The 22782-nt window shown below is 39.9% G+C and overlaps 1 protein-coding gene across 1 annotated transcript in view; it reads right to left on the reverse strand.

The window, feature by feature from the left end:
• Window positions 1-22782, reverse strand: part of LOC143276907 (translocating chain-associated membrane protein 1-like 1) — a 69548-nt gene that overhangs the window by 13555 nt on the left and 33211 nt on the right. Inside the window, exons 7-11 of the mRNA XM_076581570.1 lie at window positions 22472-22525; window positions 18073-18143; window positions 13342-13452; window positions 12493-12564; window positions 10995-11066 (exon numbers count right to left, since the gene is read on the reverse strand). Of these exons, the coding sequence (XP_076437685.1) occupies window positions 10995-11066; window positions 12493-12564; window positions 13342-13452; window positions 18073-18143; window positions 22472-22525 (380 nt within the window). The remainder of the gene's footprint in view (window positions 1-10994; window positions 11067-12492; window positions 12565-13341; window positions 13453-18072; window positions 18144-22471; window positions 22526-22782) is intronic.

Consider the following 22782-nt stretch of genomic DNA (forward strand, 5'->3'; position numbering starts at 1 on the left):
ACACACCATATTTGAGTCTGAGACTCTCAAATGTATCACGTCATTAACACCTTGTCAAGGATGCCATAACGGGGATGGGCCTGTTTAATACTATGCTTCTCCGGCACTTTCGTCCGCTTACGACTGTATCTTATGCTTCTCTAATGAACGTACAGAATGTTTTACATGATTTTACATTGCTTTGTTGTTTAGTAATGTTTCTGAAAAAGCAAATGTACTTACAACAGTCAAATTACTCTTACTAAATTGTAATCAAAGTTATCATGATCTTAAAGTGTGCTAGCACAGACTGCATGGCGTGACATAGGGGAAGACAGGTTCGCGCGATATCTCTGTGTTCGCATGTGTGAAGTCAAAGTATGGTAAACCATGCATTTAATAAAGCTTCTTTCGCTGAAAATTTAAAGATTTTCCTTTTTGAGATTTATTTGCAAAATGGAAATGGACGAACATCAAGACACATGTGTGATCTGCAAACACCCCTGCAGTGTTGACAAAACATTTTCCGTACTATCGGAAAAGGGCTGCAAAGGTGAGAATAACATTTTTTTTACAATTTGTTTGTTGGGTTTTGTTTCTATCAATGTTTATTTCATATGTTTCCGACAGCTTATTTCCTTAAGCATTGTCTTCATTCGTTTATCATTTATTATCAATTTTATTATCTCCATTTTAACTACTGACTGTGAAAGTGTGTGAGTGTGTATCTGGGTGCGCGTGCGTGCATGCGTGCGTGCATGCGTGTTTATTATTCCAGAATCACTAATTGCCAACAAATCAACGTAAAACATTCACTACGCCCAGGGAAGTACGAAACAGGTTTCACTGCACGGAGTGAGAAAGCGCGGGGAGGAATCAGGCCTGCCCGCAGCACCCGACTGGACAAGCGCGAATGACAAGCAGCGGCAGCAAAAAAGTATGGTATGCTTTTTCTTCCATCTCAGCCTTTTTTTTCTCTTTAAAAAAAAATAATTTTTCTTTATTTAATTTTCCTGATCTTACCTGACATTAGATTATCTTCAATTTTTTACAGGTGATAGAGCGAAAAATCCTGAACACATAGAGCCAAAAAAACCTTTTCTTGCAATTTTTTTTGAGGTTCGGCCACTTTTTCTCACAGAATTACTAGACTACTACTGACAATATCAGGGATGTGAGAGGGACTGAATCAAAAAAGCACACTGTAGCCGGAGGGTGGAAGTAGGGTGTGGGGTACATGAAAGCCTTTGGTGTGGAGCAAAGGTAACACACCACTGGGTAGTGGGGAGAAGGGGGAGGTAGCCCTCCTGAAGAGAACACATACAGAATCCCTTGGTGGGGTCAAGGGGCAATGCCTCTTATGGGGGTCAGGGGGCAAAACCCTGTGAAACTGACGATATTTTGTGTTAAATGCCTAAATGGAACTTTTCTGGTGCTTCTGTGATACATTCCAACATAAAAATTAATAAAATGTAAATAAAACCAGGTAGATATGTCAGACCTGCCAACCCCAGAATAGAATTAAGAGGAATATTTTCAGCAACAGAGAAGAATATGTAGAAGATGAGAGAATTGTTTTCTGTATCTATAGTATATCACCTGACACAAAATATTTTGTTTGCAATTCCAAGTACTTTTTTCTTTCTTTCTTCTATTGCATATTTAGTATTTTTGCAGCAGACTGTGACATGGTTTTCTTTTTTTTTTTAATTTAGACACTTGTCTTCAGAGAAGCTGGGGCTGCTTTCTTAAATTTCTGCACAAACTGTAGCAGGATCCTTCTTGGCACTTGCGAATCATCAATGTCTCCGTGGTACCATGACCCATGGAAGAACAAACATCAGTCTGATTCTTCTTCAGTTGAAGTGTTTTTGCTTTTTACTCCATCACAATGAGACTTGGGGACAACACAGTTCTTAAAATCTTTTCCCTCTGATGTCATTTTTTGTAATAAACTTCACAGATAAGAGATAACTTCATAACTCAAAGAAGAAATTGAGACTGTTCAAACAGGGCTGGTTATGATCTCTTTGTTCTCAATAGGATAGTAAAAACTTAAAAAGCAAGGAGAGCAACCATGAAATAATCTCACATCAAAAGTAGAGGAAGTACCGGACTGCATTATAAATGTTGAAGAATCAACTTGAGAGCCTTTTGTCTGTTTTTTGAATTACCAACGGCTGCAGTTTCAGTTAGAGAAACTTCAATCAAGACATAGACGGATACTGCTGGAACCCGCAGACTCCCTATATCTCATGGACATACCTGCAAATTTTTTAGGACCAAAGCCCAGAGCATGGGTATCACAGAGATTGCTATAAATGGTTCAGAAAAAAAACCCATCAACACTTTGCAGTTCTGTGTATCATGATTTCACATTTGTGATTTACATTTGTTTTGTGTGTCTGCTGAAGTGAACTTGGTGATGGTATCAGAAAATAGAATAAAAGGTGTCAAGAAAGAGCAAGCATGAAATAATCTCACATCAAAAGTAGAGAAAGTCCCAGACTGCATTAAAGATGTTGAAGAGGCTTTAATCAAGACATATTTAGACAGAGACTGCTGGAACCTGCAGACACCCTTTATCGCATGGACATATCTGCAAATATTTGAGGACCAAAGCCCAAAGCATGGGTATCAGCTATAAACGCTTTAGAATCTTAAAAAAAACTACACCAAAAACACTCTGCCATTTAAGGACCCCCACAAAAGATGAAGTTGTTCAGCAGCAGCCAAAATATTTAGGCATTCCTCTGAGACATTGGAATATGCATTTTCAAGCCTGACTGCAAAAGATTTGCAACAGAAAAGTAAGAAAGGAAACTAATTACAAACAACTACAGCTGGAGAAACTATAAGAGAAGCTGAAAGATAAGCCAAACAGAAACTGCTGGAATCTGCTAACTCCTAGTATGGCATGGAAAATGTCTTTGTTCCTGAGAGCCAAAACCAAGGACATGGGTACCTTGGATATTGCTATAAACACTTCACAAAGAACCTTTGTCGCCGAAGGACTTTCACAGAATATGAAGCTCAGCAGCCAGTAACCTCTAGGTGTTCCTCTGAGACAGTGTAAAAAGCAGTTTTCAAACCAGACTGCATATTTTCAACAAAGAAGGAAGAAAAAATCGAATCAAAGAAAAAGGAACATGGAGAACTGAAGGAACTACAGTCGTTGAATATGAAAGCTGGAAAACAGTGTGTTAAGCTGCAGAACAGAAAAAAAGGATGTAAGGTGCTTTGACCTTTTAGCACAGAAAACAAAATCTCACCATCGCTGCTGCAGGCAATATCTATGAGGTCCAGTCTGTTGGAGAAGTGCTGACAAAGAATCTAAATAAGACCAAGATGAATTAGAGGAGTTAGACACACAGGTTTGCTTTCGAGCATGTGTACCAGGTGACTGATAAAGAAATCATCAACAAACAGAAGTACTTTGGCAGAGAAAGCATCCAGATCCCAGCTTCAGAGCAAAGAAGCTGAAAAGAAAAGCTGAAGCTGTGATCAGAGACTTGTTTTATTCCCCTAACCAGGGAGAAAAGCTGAAGCCGTACCTTGTGTATCGTTCTGAAATGTCTTGGAACCTCCATTGGCTCCCTACTGATGATATTATTCGTCAGTCGGATGTCCTACCTAGTCAGTTGAAACTCATTTTAAATCTGTACTGATTAAGTGGGGAAAAATGATGGTATCTGCCAAGAGCGTCAACTTGTTTTCTTTCCATTTCCTGTGCTTTGTAGCTCAGATCTGGAAGCTTTCTCTGCCAAAGCACTTAAGTATATACTGTACAACTTAGATAGTATCATGATCACTTGTCTGCTGATGATTTCTAATCTATGCCAATCACCTGGCACAACTGTTCCAAAGTAAACCTGTGTGATTCCTCTAGATCCTCCTGGTCTGGTTTAGATTCTTTGTCAGTACTTATCTAAGAGACTGGATCTCTTAGGTATTACCTGCAGCAGCTGTGGTGATAATTTGATCATAATGCTAAATGGTCAAAGGACTTTATTCTCTGTAGGAGTTTTTGGTCCTTTTATTGTTAGGCAGCTTGAAGCACCATTTTCCAGCCTTCATATTTAAATATTACAAATTCTTCTAATGCCCTGTGTGCATTTTTCTCTAACCTAGGTTTATTTTATGCTTTTCTGTTTAATAAAAAAAAATTATTATAAAAAAAAAAAAAGCGCTCTGACCTGCAAAATCCTTTCTCCGATGGCTCAGAGGAATGCCTAAAACTTTTTCACTGCTGTTGAACAACTTCATCATCAAAATTTTTTATTGTTGTTGTTTGTTTTTTTTGCAATCTCAATGACATGAGCTTAGATCCTAAAAAAATTGCAGACATGTCCCTGCGATAATAGGAAGTCTGCAGTTTCTCTAACTGAAACTGCTCCAGCCATTCGTACTTGAAAAACAGACAAAAGGCTCTCCAGTCAATTCTTCAAAATGTATAATGTAGTCTGAGACTTCCACAACCTTTGATGGGAGATTGTTTCATGTTTGCTCTTTCTTGACGCCATTTATTCTTTCTTCTTATAACATCATCAGGTTCACTTTAACAAACAGAACAAATATAACTGTGAAATCATGATACCCAAAACTGTCCTCTGGTTAATTATCAACAACAAACAAGAACACACTATAAAATCATCCCCCCTACAAAATCACATTCTTGAAATATTTGCTGTTTGAGGATAGGAGAGTTAGACAAAATCTTGTTACATTTAAAGACATCAGGTTGGCCCCATGATGGCCTCACAATTACCTTCAAGATGCTTAATCATGTGGCTTCATGTGGAAAACAATTGTAAAATCATCACTGATCACTCTAAATACGTTTGAAGCTAGTCTGCTTTAGTCCTGTAAGCGATAGGTGGGTGGGTGCTCGGCCGGTAAACTTTATTTTCCTGACTAATATTGTTTATTTGCAGGATGTACACTTACGTATTTTGGACAAAAATTCTTCATATCAGCATTTATTGTATTCTAAGATGGAAAACATGATAAACGTAAATGTTAGCAAAAAAACCCACCCGATTTTGCGACTCAAAGGCAACTCGTGGCAAAACAGCATTTTGGGGGTATGGGAAGCATCTCGACCAGTGTGACTCCCCAAAGGGTCAAATGTTCACACACACCGACATAATTTCTGGAAGACCTGTGTAGGTCTCTGATAAAAAATTATTTCAGAAAGAGTGATACTAAAGTGATAAAATAAAACTACCAGACAATTTTATGTTACTACATAAAAATATTCTGTGTTTTGCTTTTTTTCCAAAAAATCTGAGTTATCTTCCCCTGATTGGGATTTATCTCATCCTGTCAACATTAAAGTTATGATAATTATATTCTCCATTCATTTCCCTCCAAGATAACATTTACTGGTACATACTTTCAAGCATAATTTTAATTTTTGTGATTTTTTTTTAGGTTGGTGATTATTTTGCAAAAATCACAAATAGTTCCAGAAGTGATAGGGTTAAGTCCCTTCCTCTAAATCTTTCCCCCTCTATTATTGGTCATAAAGAATCATTTCTTTCTTTCTTTCTTTTTTTTATTTTTTTTTTACACAAAACAATGTCGTGGATCTTTTTCAAATTGTGCAAAGAAAGAGTAAACTTCTAAAGATATAACTTCTTTCCTAAATACATTTGTGGTATCAAAGAGAAAAGGGTCACGGAAACCTTTCACAAAAGATGCAGGGAGAAACCCTTTCCCAAACAGACCAGTCAACAACAACAAAATCAACACACCCATATATATGTAAATATATAGCAGGATAAAGAAAGGATAGCTTTTTGTTTTGTTTTGTTTTGCTGGTGCACAGGGCTGTAGACAGAATAGTTTCTGTGTTCCTGAGCTGCAACTCCCATGTTCATGCTTGTATTGCATTACTCTTTTTGTCACTACAGATTTCTCTGTGTGAAATTCGGGCTGCTCTCCACAGGGAGAGCGTGTTGCTACACTGACAGCGCCACCCTTTTTTTTTTCTTTTTGCCTGCAATTTTATTTGTTTTCCAATTGAAGTGGATTTTTCTACACAATTTTGCCAGGGACAACCCTTTTGTTGCCGTGGGTTCTTTAATGTACTCTAAATACATGCTGCATACAGGACCTCGGTTTATTGTCTCATCCGAACTTATCTACAGGTAGGCTTTTAATGTGACTGTTTTCATCCTGCCATATAGGCAGCCCAACTCCATTTTCAGGTGAAGTATGCTGGGTATGCTTGCTTTTCTAAACACCACCGAACACTGATAAGAATAAAAGAGATCTTTAACTCACTCTGGACAATGGAACGCTATAGCTTTCGTGACGTTAAGCACGGTTCTGGACGACGGAACGCTATAGCGTTTTCAACATTTACAAATTTGTCTACACTTTCCTTTTGAGGAGGCATGTCAACCGCACCTTAACCGGCCATCTCGAGTGTGTCAAGGGTCAAATGGAAAGTTCTATCGTGAGTTCCCGTGAAAACATACTCTATGGCGAATGACTGAGTTCGGTACCCCACATGACAAACTAATCCACATACGTATCAACAATGGCGTCCCAGGCGAGTTCGAGTGGAAATGTTTCAGAGCAAAGCAGATCACGATGGCGGCGTTTTACTGCTGCTGAAGTGATTGAAATGCTTCAAACTGAAGGTTCTGACATCAACGATGATGATGAAGACAGTGATGAAAGTATGTATGGTGAAGAAAGTGACCAGCAAGAAGATACTGACAGTGACTCAGCTTCAGAGGTCAGTACAGAGGGGGAAGGGAGGTGGATGAACACACGCCACCATGCCCCCATTGACTTTTTCAACCAGTTTGTGACAGAAGACCTCTTGAATTCTATCGTCACTGAGACAAACAGGTATGCACAAGAGAACATTGTGGCTAGAGGTGAACTGAAATGAAATGAAATGAAATTATGGTGCTTAGAGCCTCGCCGACCACTAAGGCCATCTCAAGGCTATCGCCGCGTCAGTAACTACTACAAGGATAAAAAAAACAACCAATTAAAACGAGTCACCACTTCAAACTTTCCACTCCAAAGTTTAAAAAAAAAACTTCCATTGTTTAAAACCTTCAAATCTGGTTAAAAATGTTCACTTCTTTTAAGAAGTCCATCAGCGCCCACGGAGGGACATCACGAAACAAAGTCTTCAAAGAAACCGCCGTGTAATGTCTGTGTCTAACGTCATGCAGATCCCAACAGTCAAGGAGCACGTGTTTCACGGTGAGAGGCTCATCACAGGGAATGCATCGAGGGGCCTCTTCCCCCTTCAACAAGTAAGAATGAGTAAAAAAAAGTGTGCCCCGTACGCAGTCTGCACAGCACAGACTCCTCCTTTCTGTTCTTCACCCCCGAAGGGAGGGTCTCTTTTAGGTCCGGACGGATCTGGAAGAGCTTGTTGTCCGTCTGGGTGTTCCACTCCTCTTGCCAAAGATCCTTAACGTAGGTGTTCACCTTCCGCTTCAGAGGAGTAGTTTATTCAAGCAGTGGCCAGATAATGGGTGTGACTGAATGATTTGGTGGGTTTTCTGGCCATTTGTGTGTACATGGGAGTGGTGCATAAACCTGAAGTGAAGGACTACTGGAGCACAAAACGCATGCTCTGTAGCCCTTTTGCTCCAAATGTAATGAGCAGGGCCAAATTTAGTTTGATTTTGTCCATGCTCCATGTGAATAATAATGCTGACTACATCCCTCCTGGCCAAGAAGGACATGATCCCCTGCACAAAATTAGGCCAGTGTACACACATCTCCAGAACAAGTTTAGTACCCTCTACACTCCCCAAGACATCAGTGTGGATGAGGCTATCTGTGCTTGGAGAGGAAAATCAAAATTCATTTGCAAGGGAATGCCTCCTCAGCTGAAGACCCAGCCACTACCACAACGGGGCCAAGTTTAGGCATACAGACAAGGTAGGTTTGTTTGGATTATTTTTGCTTGAAATCCTAAATTCTAATTTTTTTATTGTTTTGTAAAATATTTCAGAAATGCAAATATAAATATTATGTAATGAATGAAAGTAAACACACACACACACACTCACATGTATATATAATTATGTATGTATATATGTAGTGTGTATGTGTGTCATTTTTTCCAGGCTGATAGAGACAGCAGAGGTAAGTAAGAGAATACACTACAACTGTACAAGCACTTTATTTTCCACTGTACTGTTTCAGGTGCAGTTGCTGTCCTTCGTTGGATGGACAAGAAACCTGTCCATGTCATCACCACAAAAATTGATCCCACCCTGATGATCAATGTCACCACACAATGAGGGGAATTCTGCAAGCCAGCAGCTGTCCAGGACTACATCTTGAACATGGCTGGTGTGGACAAGAGTGACCAGCTACTGTCCTACATGCCACTCAACAGGAAGACCATGAAGTGGTGGAAGAAGCTGTTCTCCCATCTCTTCACCCTCACCCTCATTCGGGCTTCTATCCTGTACAACATCCACCTGAAAAACAGGAACCAGGGTAGAATGTCCCTGAAAAATTTTGTTATCACTGTTGGGGACAGCCTGAATGAGCAGTATCAGCGTGGAGTGGCAGTTACTGTACAGCAAGCCGCTGCACAGCCTGATCCTGCAGTTCCTGGGCCATCTACTGCTCTACCAATACAGTCTCCACTGTCCAGACTGAGTGGCAAGCAGAATGAACACTTCTCCTGCCCTCTGCCACCCATCCCCAGTGGCAGGAAGAACTACAGGAAATGTCACGTGTGCAGCGCTCGCAGCAGGAGGCACCCGGACATCCAGCTGCGGCAGACCCCCAACTGGTGTAAAAAGTGTGGGGTTACCCTCTGTGACAAACTCTGCCAACCCAACAAGACCATCACCTGCTTCCAATTATACCACTCAGTGCAGAACTACACTGACTACTAGGAAGACAGTGCTTGGGGACTGAACTATCCGGTGTGCCAGTGTGCCCTTTTTTTCCCCCCAATTTCCCATGTGTAACAATTTGTAACATTTGCACATAATATCATTTGTAATTTACTGGGGGTTTTTATATCCTAAACAATACCCACTTTATTTCAGTTATTTTGTGCATATACAGACTTTTTCCCCTGTGATTGTGTGTTCATGGAGCTGATGAAAGTATATGATTGTAAGGTGATCCTGACCTAAAAATTTGGAGTATTTTCAACATGGCACATATAGCAAACATATTCAGGTAGGAACTTTCATATTTTGGCATGAACTAACCCAGCATGTCAATAACCTGTTCTGAAAGTTTCATTTTGTTCCTTTGTGTTTTGTATTTTTTATGATTTTTTTCTAACCCCTTACAAATGGGCCGTCTGTGGGGAAAAGCATGGGAGAAAACTATCCGTCCCAAGTGAGTTAACCCCTAGACTTCCTGGCCAATGAGATAACTCATCGGTGCAACCATGTACATACTGCTGCCAAAGTGACAAGTCGTAACTGAAATATTCAGACTTTTTCCTGATTTTTACTGAGTTCGCTGACAAAAAACCCCTCCTAATAAACTGGTGGGTTTAGCTTGGCAAATCTTTCTAGATTCTATTGATAGCTAGAAACCCCATCTACGACACGAGGTAGTCCTTTATCTGAATGATTTGGTTGGGTTACTGGCTGCATTTTGCCTTGTTCACCACATACTCAGCAAAATGGTGACACCTGGCCCAAGCTCCATGATCGAGGTGTTACTTAACAACCAAAATTGCTTTCTTTAACTAATGCTCAGAAAGAATTGGAGTATCAACTTGAAGAAGAAGACAGTGACGAACTTTCATTGGACAATTAGAAGATGAATGGAGCGATGAAGAGATTGGCACAACCAACAAGCAAACAGCTGAACAGAGTACAGACCCCAACCACAAGACTGACAGTAGTGCAGACTGAGATAGCAGCAGTGGGAGCGACGCTCTTGGCACTGAGCCTATGCAGGGTAGTGGTAGAAGCAGGGTGACGGGAGGCTGACTGAGAAGAACTGGACAAAGTGTAGCGGGTCAGAGAGGGGGAAGAGGAGGGGGGCAGAGGAGGGGGCATGGTCAAAGTGTGTTTAGGGAATCAATGTAGGGCCAACAAACAACATTCAGCCTGTTATTCCCAACTTAACTGGTGACAGTGGACTGAAAATAACCCACAAAGCACAGACTACACGGACTTTTTCTCTCTTTTTGTCGATGATAATCTAATTCAGAAATTTGCTGAGGAAACCAACTGGTATGCACAGCAGACACTCAAACAGGCACAAGAAAATCCAGGCAAGCAGAAAAAGTATTCCAGACTATCAACCTGTTCAGAAATAGATGTGTTTGAAATGAAACAGTTCTTGGGTCTGACTATCCTGATGGGGGAAGATGATTTTTTTTTCAAGAAATCTGATTTGACTGAAAGGATTAGACAATCACATCTATGTTCTTATCACTCAGAGCAGTCATACTGAATCATGTACATTCTCTATTTTTTCATTGTGGTTGTTCTCGTATAATTTGTGTGTATAGTTATAATCCATTTGTCCAGGAAATATTACATTACTGTGCAAATGACCAGTCTAATGTTTGTAATGAACAAACTGAAAATATGACAAAAAACAAAATGCTGATTTCAAAACAACCGCATGTCTTTGGAAAAATATAAAATTGGAAAACATCATGTTTTAAAAAAATTCTCTATTCACTTACCTTTCAGAAAATGTATACTCTTATGGGTCTCTATCCAATAACAAAGCCCACAGAATTTTATGAAAATATATACCCGTTTTTTTGTGGAAAACCCAGGCAATTACATTTCACTTAAATCTTATTTCCCAGGCAATGAAAGGATTAACATGCATTACTGCACTTCCACATGTTTATATACATGAAGGGGATTAAGGCACTGGCAAATCTGCACATCTCTTGACACAGTTGTTCAGAAAAATCTCCACCTTTAACCCACCTGGCTGATACCAGGATCAAACCCAGGATCCTCAGTTTGACAGTCCAAAGTTCTAACCACTGGGAGGACCTTGCGTCCGTCCAGCATGTGACTTACCTGACGATCTGAGTGTTGTAGTTGCCAGTGCTGGTGTCCACATTGGCCTGACTGGTCTGCTCCAGTCCGTACCTGCCGGTCAGACACAAAATGTCTCACTTCTCCTTGTATCTCATCACTTCCACACACACCTCTCACACACACACTTTCACAAACAACCAAAGCAAAGGGTTCTTACAGACTCATGTTGTTTACACATGTGAGCAAAACCAAACCAAACCAGTCTTTCTTGTACACATAAATGTTAACTATCATCACTGGATTTCATCTTAACACTTTTTGTATGACATACCTCATGTATTTTCTTTTGAGCTGTAAGACATCCATGAAGATATGGAATAATTCGAAATTGTCAATTACAGGGGCACAACTCAGAAAATTTTAAGGCAAAAAGGGGAAGACGAGGGGATTCTTGGAAAAAAAAAAAAAAGAAAAAAAAAAAGACCATTACAGGATTCACCTTTTTTTTTTCTGGGATTTAGCTCTTCACTTCTAACTTTCAGTTGGCTGTAACTTATTTAACCTTTTTCAATGCCCCATGACATATGTATATATCATGAAAAATGCATTGCTATTTGCCCCATGATATACATACATCAGCATCATTTCATGATTTTTCAATTACATTTTAAAGTTAATGTGTCCCAATCACCTCCTGTCAAAAAGCTTGATACGTCTACTGTAATTATCCGCAAAAGCAAGAGCCAATCATGATAATTTCTGGGTGTTTTTGTTAATACCCCTTTACGATGCTTTCAAAGTGGTGGATGACAAACCATAACCTTACCCCAGTGGCTTGAAACAGCAGTGTTACAACAAAAGAATTGAGACTTTGCCATCCAAGATGTTGCAGAAGCTTTACAAGTCACTGACGTCCATGAATTGAGTGCAAGGTGTGGCATGGTTCGCTTGACATGATAAAGTTAGATTGATGATTTGCAGAAATGAGAGAGGGTGGGGGTATTAAAGAGCAAGATGTAGCCAGCAAAGGAGAGAAAGCAGAGCAGTTGGTCGAGAATAGCTCTGTGGCTGACCTAGAGTTGACCTCAAATACAAACCCATTCCCTTATTCAGGCCAAGGAGGGGGAGAGAGAGATTGAAGGGGTTGAAAAGTTTCATCAGAGTTGTAAAATTATGTGTACTGCTAGCATTGTTATAGAAAAGCATGCTCGCATTGATCAAACAGCTATCGTCTGCAAGTGACCTTGTGAATAATGCCCACACCCTGTGCTAAACCTTTTTGTTGATTATTACGCTCCGCAACCCAAAACCGTCTGGAAAATAAGAAGCACAAGTCAAAATAATTCTTGGCACTGAAGAGGTTAAAATGAACCTAACGCTGATGAAAAATAAATAGCAGATCAAAAAATGATGTCAAACACACTCTCATGTAGAAAGTGAACACACATACAAAAAAAGAGAATGAAGTCACACATGCACATGCACATACATGAACACACACACACAGACATTACTTACTCACTTCCTGATCGCTTACCAGAAAGTGAGGACAGCCAGAGTGATGGTCCCCAGCCTCACCAATACAAACAGGATGTTGAAGGCCATGAAGCTGAAAACACACCACCACACACAGCACATTAACCCCTTGACTGCTGCTGCCAAGTATGCTTGTCAATAAAGGACTATCACCTCAATCAGATAAGGTTGAAATTTCAAGCCCCAATGTCACTATTCTTTATTTAGCACAATCAATGACTGTTTACACCGTTGATAAGTACACAAAAAGAGGTAACAGCCTTTCAAACTCGTGCCACACTGATCTCATGTCACCAGGGTTCAGCAGTCAAGGGTTTACAGACTATGAACTTGAACCAAAATAAACAATCTAATTCAGGAAACCTTGATTCAACATATAAAAAAAAAACCCATTCAAGTCTTTAGGATGTGATGTTGAACCAAGATCCTATGTGCAGCATGCAATAAGCACATGCAAAAGAACCCACAGCAACATGAGCTGCCCTGGTCAAATTCAGAAGAAAAATCCACTTTAACAGTAAAACAAATACAGCTGCAGACAGAAAAAAAGAAGACAAAAAATGTTGGCACTGTGGCAATGCACTCTCCCCAAGGGGAGCTGCCTGAATTCACACAGAGAAATCTGTTGTTACAACAAAAAAAAATCCAATTCCATCAAATCTAAAATCTTTTCCCTTCTTTTTAACCAAGTGTCGCAAGTCTTTGGTTCTTGATCAAATAACACTTGTATCAACAAAAAAGGTATGTTAGCAGAAGAAACCTGAAGATCAAATTTACAAACCACCACACACACACACACACACACACACATCTTATTCACAAGAAAAGGCATCACATGAGGAGAACTCACGTGTGAGAAGCCATGTCCCCTTTCTCAGAGAAGTAGCTCAGCCGAGCTGCATGGAACACAAATTCCACCAGGTAATGTAGAACCAGCATGCAGAGTGCCACACGGCTGAAACTGAACCAGTCAATCAATCAATCAACTCAATGAATAACATCAAATAGGTGCGCATGTGTGCGTGTGCGTGCGTGAGCGCGCATGCGTGTGTGTGTGTGTGTGCAAGCACGCGTGTGTGAGGTAATACCATTTTGAGGGATAATCAAGAAGAACTGGCACTCTAAATCATTCTGATCTGTCAAGAAGAAACTGTGTATTGTAAGTTCAATTTCTCACTTTAACAAACACATTAAATTGCTCCATTCAGATGCACCAAAAAAAAGTAAATGCACAAATAAATAAATGCATACATACAAAAGAAACGAAAAATAGTGATCCCTGACAATGATCCGCAATTAACAGAAGTGGAAAAAAACAAAACACACATAGTGACATACATTATCGAAACTAGAACTTGTATCAGAACCATTATCATACTGAAACAAATTTAGTTAAAGAATCTGCATTAATGCAATTTCTTTGGAGACTGGCTAGTTTTGTTTGGAACAGTGTTGCACAACTGAAATCTTCCCTGTTTTGAACTGTTTGAAGAATTAAAATCTTCCAGATTCTTTTTCACTTCAATTCAAACTCGCCACACTGAAACCAAGTACAAACACATGCATGCTAACCATCAGAGATACTTAACCAGTTGAGTGCCTATAAGATATCGGCTGATGGCCTGCAAAAACTGTTGCCATAGTACCTATAAGATGTCCACTGATGTCCTGTATGTATTTCCATTTTTCCTTCATAGGAGTTTGGTACAATGAACATAAATAGACTCTGAATGGTTAATTTTATGTGTCTGGATTACCGACTACTATCTAATCGAGCAATCATCAGGTGGAAGACCCCTTTTTTCTCAATAATTGTTTGCTAACTGAACCACTTGGAATGCGTAAGTGAAGAGATCTGCCACACATGCCAAACAGGCATTGGAAACTTCATCGAGTGACAATAGTGGTCCCAGTCAGCAGATTTACATAACTTTGCGAGCTGTGCTGATGATCAGGTGTGAGTATAACCATGACAGATGGATCTGTCTTGTCTTTTGATACGTTTGAACTGGAAGGTGGTGACAACGACAGTGACAAAACTGATGACAACACCAGACTCCTTCTTCAGTCTATCTATCCAATCAGACATCAGTTCTGAGCAAGTGACCATGACTGACACTGAAGGCGCAACATTTTTACATCATTTTAGAAGAGGGGGAGGAGAGATTGAGGAGTGGTGTTTGACAAAGTTGAAGGCCACACTGAAGGCAAGGAGGGGGTGCGGCACCGACTTGTCACTCAACTGTCATTTCACAGTGATCAGCTGCTGGGAATGGCAACAGCTAATAATCCACAATTTTCTTGAATCGCCTGAGGCGAAGTGTGTGTGGGTCAGAGTAAACAGTGGTACTGGGACCCTGCTGCTCAGTGTAAACACTATCAACAGACATGACTCCTTTGCCATGTCCTGGAGCCAGAAATGGGTTCCCTTAGGTCATGACAGCTTGTCAGTGAAGTGAGAGCAGGAGTGGTCTTGCAAAAAACTGTCCAACCGCAAGTGCGAGCTGCATTTTAATTGATAACCCTTGGATTTTTAGCTAGCACTTTGCAGGCCTTTAAATTTTACAAACTGGGGTCTGTTTGTGATGTAGTCTAAAATCCATGAAATAGTTGGGGAATCAACTTTCATCTGTAAACATTTTTGGCTTTTTTGTTTGATTGTTTGTTTTTTTCTGTCCCATCATCTGCATCATTTCAGCGGCATTACTCCCATGCCTCCATACACAGCCACACCTGGATTCATCTACCACAGTCCAAATGTTGGCAATCCGCAGGTCACCATCGATAATAGGTCTCCAGGAGGCCATACACCAGAGGAGACCCTGAGTCACTTCGGTGGTGTTCGGTAGTGCCTGTTCTGATTTAACATACTTAGGACACCACCTACTAAGCCCCCTACTGACAATAATGGCTTGGACACTGAGCCAGACTGAGTGAGTATCCCCCCCAGAGTGGAGACCACCACCACATCCCTCCAACAGCCCCCCATGAATCTGCCGACACGAAGACCTTGACAGGACTCACCCCAAGCACGGAAGTTGTGGGATATCGAAAATGAGGTCACCATAAGAGCAGGGCATGAAAAGCAAGACTGAGGGATACAGACACTTACAATGTTGGTCAGGAAATTAGAGCAACACACCCAGACACATCCATGAAGCAGATGATACTCTACTATGTGGTACCAGTCTTCCCATTTAAGCCCATAACACACTCAACTCTGGGTAGGAATCAGCTGCAGGCTGAAAAAAAACCCTCTGCTGGAATTTGAACCCATGTCCTCCCAGCTGTCAGTGTACAACGCTAACCACTTCACCACGGTGGCTGGTCTGTAAAAGGTTATTAGCTAAAAGGTGGGGCTGAATTGTGTTGAAAACACTTGAGAAGTCAAAAAACATCAACGGATGTATGTACCAGGCCTGTGTAAATGCTCACATACCTTATTTTAAACAAACAACAAAGCATCCTAAACATTTGTTTCTCCTGTAACCTAATTGTATAGGGTCTGAAACTCCTTTATTAATCCCTGTCAGTGAATAAAAACAAATCTCTCAGATGTCTTCATCATGGCAGATGTTAGAGCCACAGGGCAAAAGTCATTCATGCACTTAACAGATGGTTTCTTTTTGGAACGGGAACAATGCATGTCATTTTACAAATGGGGGGGTATTTAACCCGGAGAGCGCGATGAGCCACGATCGTGGCTTTCCCGGTAAAGTGCGATGGGCCACGATCGTGGCTCTGTTTACATAAGGTCCGACATCATACGGCTATACTCGGCAGCCTTCATAAAACTGCCTCGTTCTGGTGTTACTGCCTCCCTGCTTGTGTTTGCACAAACTTTGACCGAGTTTATAAGTCCAGATCTTCGTATTTTTTGTAAACAATGAGTGACACTGAAGTTGACAAAGCTCAGGAAATGAGTGACCTTGTCACTAGTGATGATTCGTTTGCTGACAGGGATTGTGGTGAAAACGGCTTTGTTATTTTGACACTTGGGCATGCTGGCTTGCTTGTTGTTCATTCAGTTTTGTGTCTCCAGCCACAAAAACTGGGGGGTGGGTGATGGGGGTGGGGAGGGGTGGTAAAGTGGGTTAGGCATGGATCTATTGCGATTTCTTGACCAAATCAAGCTAGAAAACTGGAAATTATTTTGATTTAAAGCATTCTTGCTGCTTTTGAAAGCAACATGAGCTAAAAGAAAACATTTATTTCTGTTTTTGCCTGTGATTGCATAAAGTATTGTAGATGTGCGCGTGCGTGGCGTCGGTGGGTGTGTCTCAAATAAATAATACAATGCTTATAATTTTATTGTTTCAGTTATATTCATATCATAATTCTGCAGCCAGAACATTTTTTGTACAGTTTAATTCCAATTTTGAGATTTTGACTCTGTAAAAGATGTGAAAATACCTATAAACATTGTGGTTGACGTTTTTGGAAAACAAGTGTGCAAAATTTGTTAATTATATCCTATGGAATATCTCCAACTACATACAAGGTACAGCCTTTTTCTTACTTTTATCTGATTCTTCATTCATTCTACTTTCCAAAAATGTATAGGTTTACCTATTTATTCTTACTGATAAGCATACAAATGCCCCAAATCAGAGCACAGGTAGCGGAGGCAAACTATCCCTTTGTTTTAAGCATGATTTCTGTAAGTATGTTTTATTATATCCAGCACTTTGAGGGTTAACATTGGATCAGAGACTGATTAAAAATAATAGTAAAAAATTTGAAAAGTTGTTCTGCACAGTGTCTAAGTGCAGTGTTGTGTTGTTAATGCATCATTTTGATGCTGGTGGTATAAGTGCAGTGTTGTGTTAATGCATCATTTTGATGCTGGTGGTATAAGTGCAGTGTTGTGTTAATGCATCATTTTGATGCTGGTGTTATAAGTGCAGTGTTGTGTTGTTAATGTAGCATTTTGATGCAGTTTCAGTTTCAGTAGCTCAAGGAGGCGTCACTGCGTTCAGACAAATCCATATACGCTACACCACATCTCCCAAGCAGATGCCTGACCAGCAGCGTAACACAACGCGCTTAGTCAGGCCTTGAGGGGAAAAAAAAGGTGAATAAATGATAGATAAGCTTACACAAATAAATAAATAAATAATAACTATAATGTAAAAAAAAAAAAAAAAAAAAAAAAAAGATGTAAAACATGAAGACACACATTCACATATACACCCACACATGCATAACAGATATGCACCGAACATGCAGTTTCACATATATGAAAGCACAGTCAAATACATATAAACGTACATGAGCTCCAACACACACACACACACACACACCACACACATTTTGATGCACAGTGTCTAAGAGTGTTTCAATACCAACCAGACCAGCTGCTTTGTTCATTTTTACCCTCTTTAATTGTTTAAGAACGTCATCTTCAATGACAACTATTCTATCCCCTTGTTGTTCATAGGGGATTTTGGTCAAGTGAGTAAATGCATCGTGTTGTCACTACTACAGCCACCCTATTTGAAAGCGTACATGTATGCACTTGTTCACACACTCTCACATCTTTAAAACACACAGAACAAAACACATCTCAAGATCAACTTACTTCAGAACATAGGCCGCCACAATGAAGACAAGGTAAAGAGTGATGTACTGTACTCGCCCCAACATCTCCTCCTGCCAACACAACCGAACACTGCACTGATAATTGTTAATTGCTAATTGTTGCTTACAGTTCAGCTGACCACACAGGACCATATCAGGAGTGTCAAACCATACATATACTCAACCACGTCAACACAAAACTGTAACACACACACACACACACAAATTACAAATATAAGATAAACCCACAAAACACAGTTCATGACATATTATCCGAACCACTTTTATTTTGTAACTGTATTTTGTATTTCTCTTTTGCCACAACAGACTTCTCTGTGTGAAATTTGGGCTGCTCTCCCCAGGGACAGTGCGTCGCTCAACAGACTGTGCCACCCTTTTTACTTCTTCTTTTTTATTGCCTGCAATTTTATTTGTTTTGCAATCGAAGTGGATTTTTCTACAGAATTTTACCAGGGACAACCCTTTTGTTGCTGTGGGTATCTTTTACGTGCGCTAAATGCATGCTGCACACAGGACCTCGGTTTATCGTATCATCCGAATGACAAGCGTCCAGACCACCACTCAAGGTCTAGTGGAGGGAAAAAATACTGGCAATTGCTGGTGTGACTCAATCCAGTGCGCTCAGATTCTCTCGCGTCCTAGGCGAACGTGTTATCTCAAGGCCAACACTCCACATTTAGCTCCTTATGGCAAATACAATAAGGCCATGCTGAGGATGCCAGCTATTCCGTTTAATTTATTATCCCCAGATTACAAAAAATCATAAAAAAGGAAAAAAAACCCAAAAACTTTAAAGCCAAACAAAAAATACATAAATAGGCCATATAGACAAATAACACTTCCCAGTGTTTACAAATTCACTACCATATTGCCAGAGCAAAACAGCACAGATAGTACATCATAATATGTTGCGGAAAAGAGAAAAAGTGTCAAGGCTTGCCTGAAAAAAGAAAGGGGAATGGACTGGGAAGGCAGAAAACGGAGGGAAGAAAAAAGGCAGAAACAAAGAGAGTGATAGAAAAGAGGAAATTTCTAACACAGAATTTCCAGAAGGTGGCGATGCTATTTATACTGAAAGACATCCCCATGGTGTAACAGCACTGATACCACCAGCATCAAAATGCTGCATTACCAATACAACACTGCACTTATACCACCAGCATCAAAATGCTGCATTACCAATACAACACTGCACTTATACCACCAGCATCAAAATGCTGCATTAACAACACAACACTGCACTTATACCACCAGCATCAAAATGCTGCATTACCAATACAACACTGCACTTATACCACCAGCATCAAAATGCTGCATTAACAACACAACACTGCACTTATACCACCAGCATCAAAATGCTGCATTACCAATACAACACTGCACTTATACCACCAGCATCAAAATGCTGCATTACCAATACAACACTGCACTTATACCACCAGCATCAAAATGCTGCATTAACAACACAACACTGCACTTATACCACCAGCATCAAAATGCTGCATTAACAACACAACACTGCACTTATACCACCAGCATCAAAATGCTGCATTAACAACACAACACTGCACTTATACCACCAGCATCAAAATGCTGCATTAACAACACAACACTGCACTTATACCACCAGCATCAAAATGCTGCATTAACAACACAACACTGCACTGATACCACCAGCATCAAAATGATGCATTAACAACACAACACTGCACTTATACCACCAGCATCAAAATGCTGCATTAACAACACAACACTGCACTTACACCACCAACATCAAAATGCTGCATTAACAACACAACACTGCACTTATACAACCAGCATCAAAATGATGCATTAACAACACAACCAAACACCACACTGATCCCACAAGCATCAAAATGATGAAATTAAAAACACAACCAAAGATTGTACTGATACCACCAGCATCAAGGCGATGCATAAATCCATTTCCACTTGGACAGTCTTGTGGCCGCTGCCTATGAAAATCCTACTATAAGGGAAAGAACTCCATTCAAGATTTGCACACACTTTACAAAAACCACCACCACCAAAATCAATTTTCACTCATCTTTCATCAACCCATAGATCAAAATTTCACACATACATTACTTTGTAAGAATATCACAAGTCCAGAGTGATAATTTCATGTAGATGTTTGTTGTTGTTTTTTTTAAAGGTAAGATTACCTCTCTCTTTTGTTTGGGATAGACCATTGTTTTCTTTGTGCCTTAAAAAGATAAAAACATTTTAATTTTTTTCAGTCACCAATAACATTTAAACTGAGTTGTATGAACACTGTACAAAGATATAAGGTGTTTCATGAAAGTCATGGATCATTGGTTGTTGTCCAGTTCCTGCTAGTTGAATAATGTGAAATACAGTTGGCCGACAGTCATGGCCACACCCCCTTCCATGCCCTATCTGGTCTTCAACCTATCATCTTGCACCACTCCTCTCTCTCTCTCTCCTCCCCCTCTTCTCAAGTTACACGAAAGTACTGTCATTATCATCACCTTCAAGTTCAAACAAATCATCAGACAAGACAGATACATCTTTCAATGTTAACCCCTAGGCTGCCTGCATGACGAGATAACTCGTCATGGCAAGCATGTATGCTTTGCTGCCTGCATGACGAGATAACTCGTCATCGAAATATTCTGACTTTTCCCTGGTTTGCATTCACTTCCTTGACAAAAATAGTGGTAGCTTTAGCCTGGGGAATCTCTCTGGATTCTATTCATAGCTAGAAACCCCATCTACATCATGAAGCAGTCCTTTATTTGAACGTTTTGGTTGGGTCACTGTCCAAGTGTTTGCCTGACTTCTCTCCTCGCTCGCTCAACAAAATGTCGGACTGACGCTGTGCTCAAGACATGCGATCGTGACGAACTAAATCAACCAAGATTTCTTTCTTTAGCTGATGCTCAGAAAGAATTGAAGCGTAAATTCGAAGGAGAAGATAGTGATGAACATTTATAGGATGATCTGATAGAAAATAAAGGGAGTAATCAAGAGAGTGGCCAAGATGAGACTGTCAGTGAGTGATGCCGGCTGTACAGATGTTAGCAGATGACAGATAACCGAATTAGCAGCAGAGCGATATTCTTGGCACGCAGCCAACGCGGTCTGATGAGAACTGAATCAAGTGACCGTGTGAGAGGGGTGAGGAGGGAGACTGAGGGGGCGTGGCCTCACATCCATCTTATCACTTGGAGAAGTCACAATGTATTGTGTATCTATCTCTTAAAAATATATATATATATTGTGGTTGTTCTAGTATGATTTTGTGTTTGCAGATATCCATTTGTCCAGAAAATATGATGCTTTTGTACAAATTACCTGACTAATGTTTGTAATGAACAAGTTGAAAATGTGACAAAAAACAAAACACTGATTTCAAAACAACAGCATGTCACTAAAAATATATAAAATGGGAAAACAGCATGTGTTTTGTGTTCTTTATTCATTTACCTTTCAGAAAATATATACTTTTATGGGTCTTTCTCCAATAACAAAGAGCACAGAATTTTTGGAAAATTTATACCCGTTTTTTGTGAAAAAACCCTGGCAAATAGATTTCACTTAAATCTTATTTTCCTGGCAGCGAAAGGGTTAATACCAAACAGAATCTGCTGCACAGCCTCCAAAGTTGTGCAGCTCCATTGACTGGGATCACTGCTTTCCTGGACACAGTTTCCAACTCCCTTTTTGCAAACCCACTTTTCACATGTGCTTGAATATTCGAGTTGGCAAAACATAATTGAGAAGAAGGGGGTTCTCCATCAGGCATATGCTCATTTAAAAAGTAAGTTCATAATCCCGACATATTAAACTAACCATTCAGTGTCTGTATTCAATGAACCAAACTCCAATGAAGGAAAAATCGGAACAGATGCAGGACATCAGATGATGTCTTACAGGCACTTCTGCAACATTTTGTGTAGGATGCTAGCTGACGTCTTACAAGCACTGAATGGGTTAAGTATCTTCACTCCAAAAGTAAAGATAATGCCAACAAAAAATATAAAAACAGAAGAGCAGATGAACAGGAGCTGGCTGAGTATCTTCTTTTGGGTGTTACTTATACTTTAACTCAAGTAGCCCATCCACAGAGTATGCTGCTCTGTTACTTCAAACAAAAATGCCTGTCACAAGTAAGCAATGATTACATATCATGTATCCAACAACAGATAAAAGAGCTTGATAATGCTTCAATTTTTTTTTAAAAACATCACACATATACAGAAAATGGAAATTTTCTGATAAATGCTTAGCTGACTTTCATGATACCACTGAGAATGGAGCATGGCTGTCTGAATCAGTGAATGGCAAACTGAAAAGGTAATTCATTTGTACATGTCAATAGATTTAAAAATCACCTTTTTGACTTTTTGGAAGTACAGCTCTGGGAAGCAATGAAGCCAGTATGCAATCTGAAACATAAACAAATAAATCACATTTCTCTCTGAAGAGACTTTTACCCCCCAACATTTTTATTCAATGGTTTACAGAAGCAAAATTTTTATATACCTTATGCATTAGGAGGTAAAGACATGATGATGTTATAAATATCAAGAATTCCACAACACAATGTAGGCAGAACAATACATATTCAAGATCGTATCAATTCCATTGTTACTTTGTATAGCTTAATCTTGTACTAAACATGTATATAGTAACCATTTTCGCA

Source organism: Babylonia areolata, chromosome 33, assembly GCF_041734735.1.
Source record: "Babylonia areolata isolate BAREFJ2019XMU chromosome 33, ASM4173473v1, whole genome shotgun sequence".
NCBI lineage: Eukaryota > Metazoa > Mollusca > Gastropoda > Neogastropoda > Buccinidae > Babylonia > Babylonia areolata.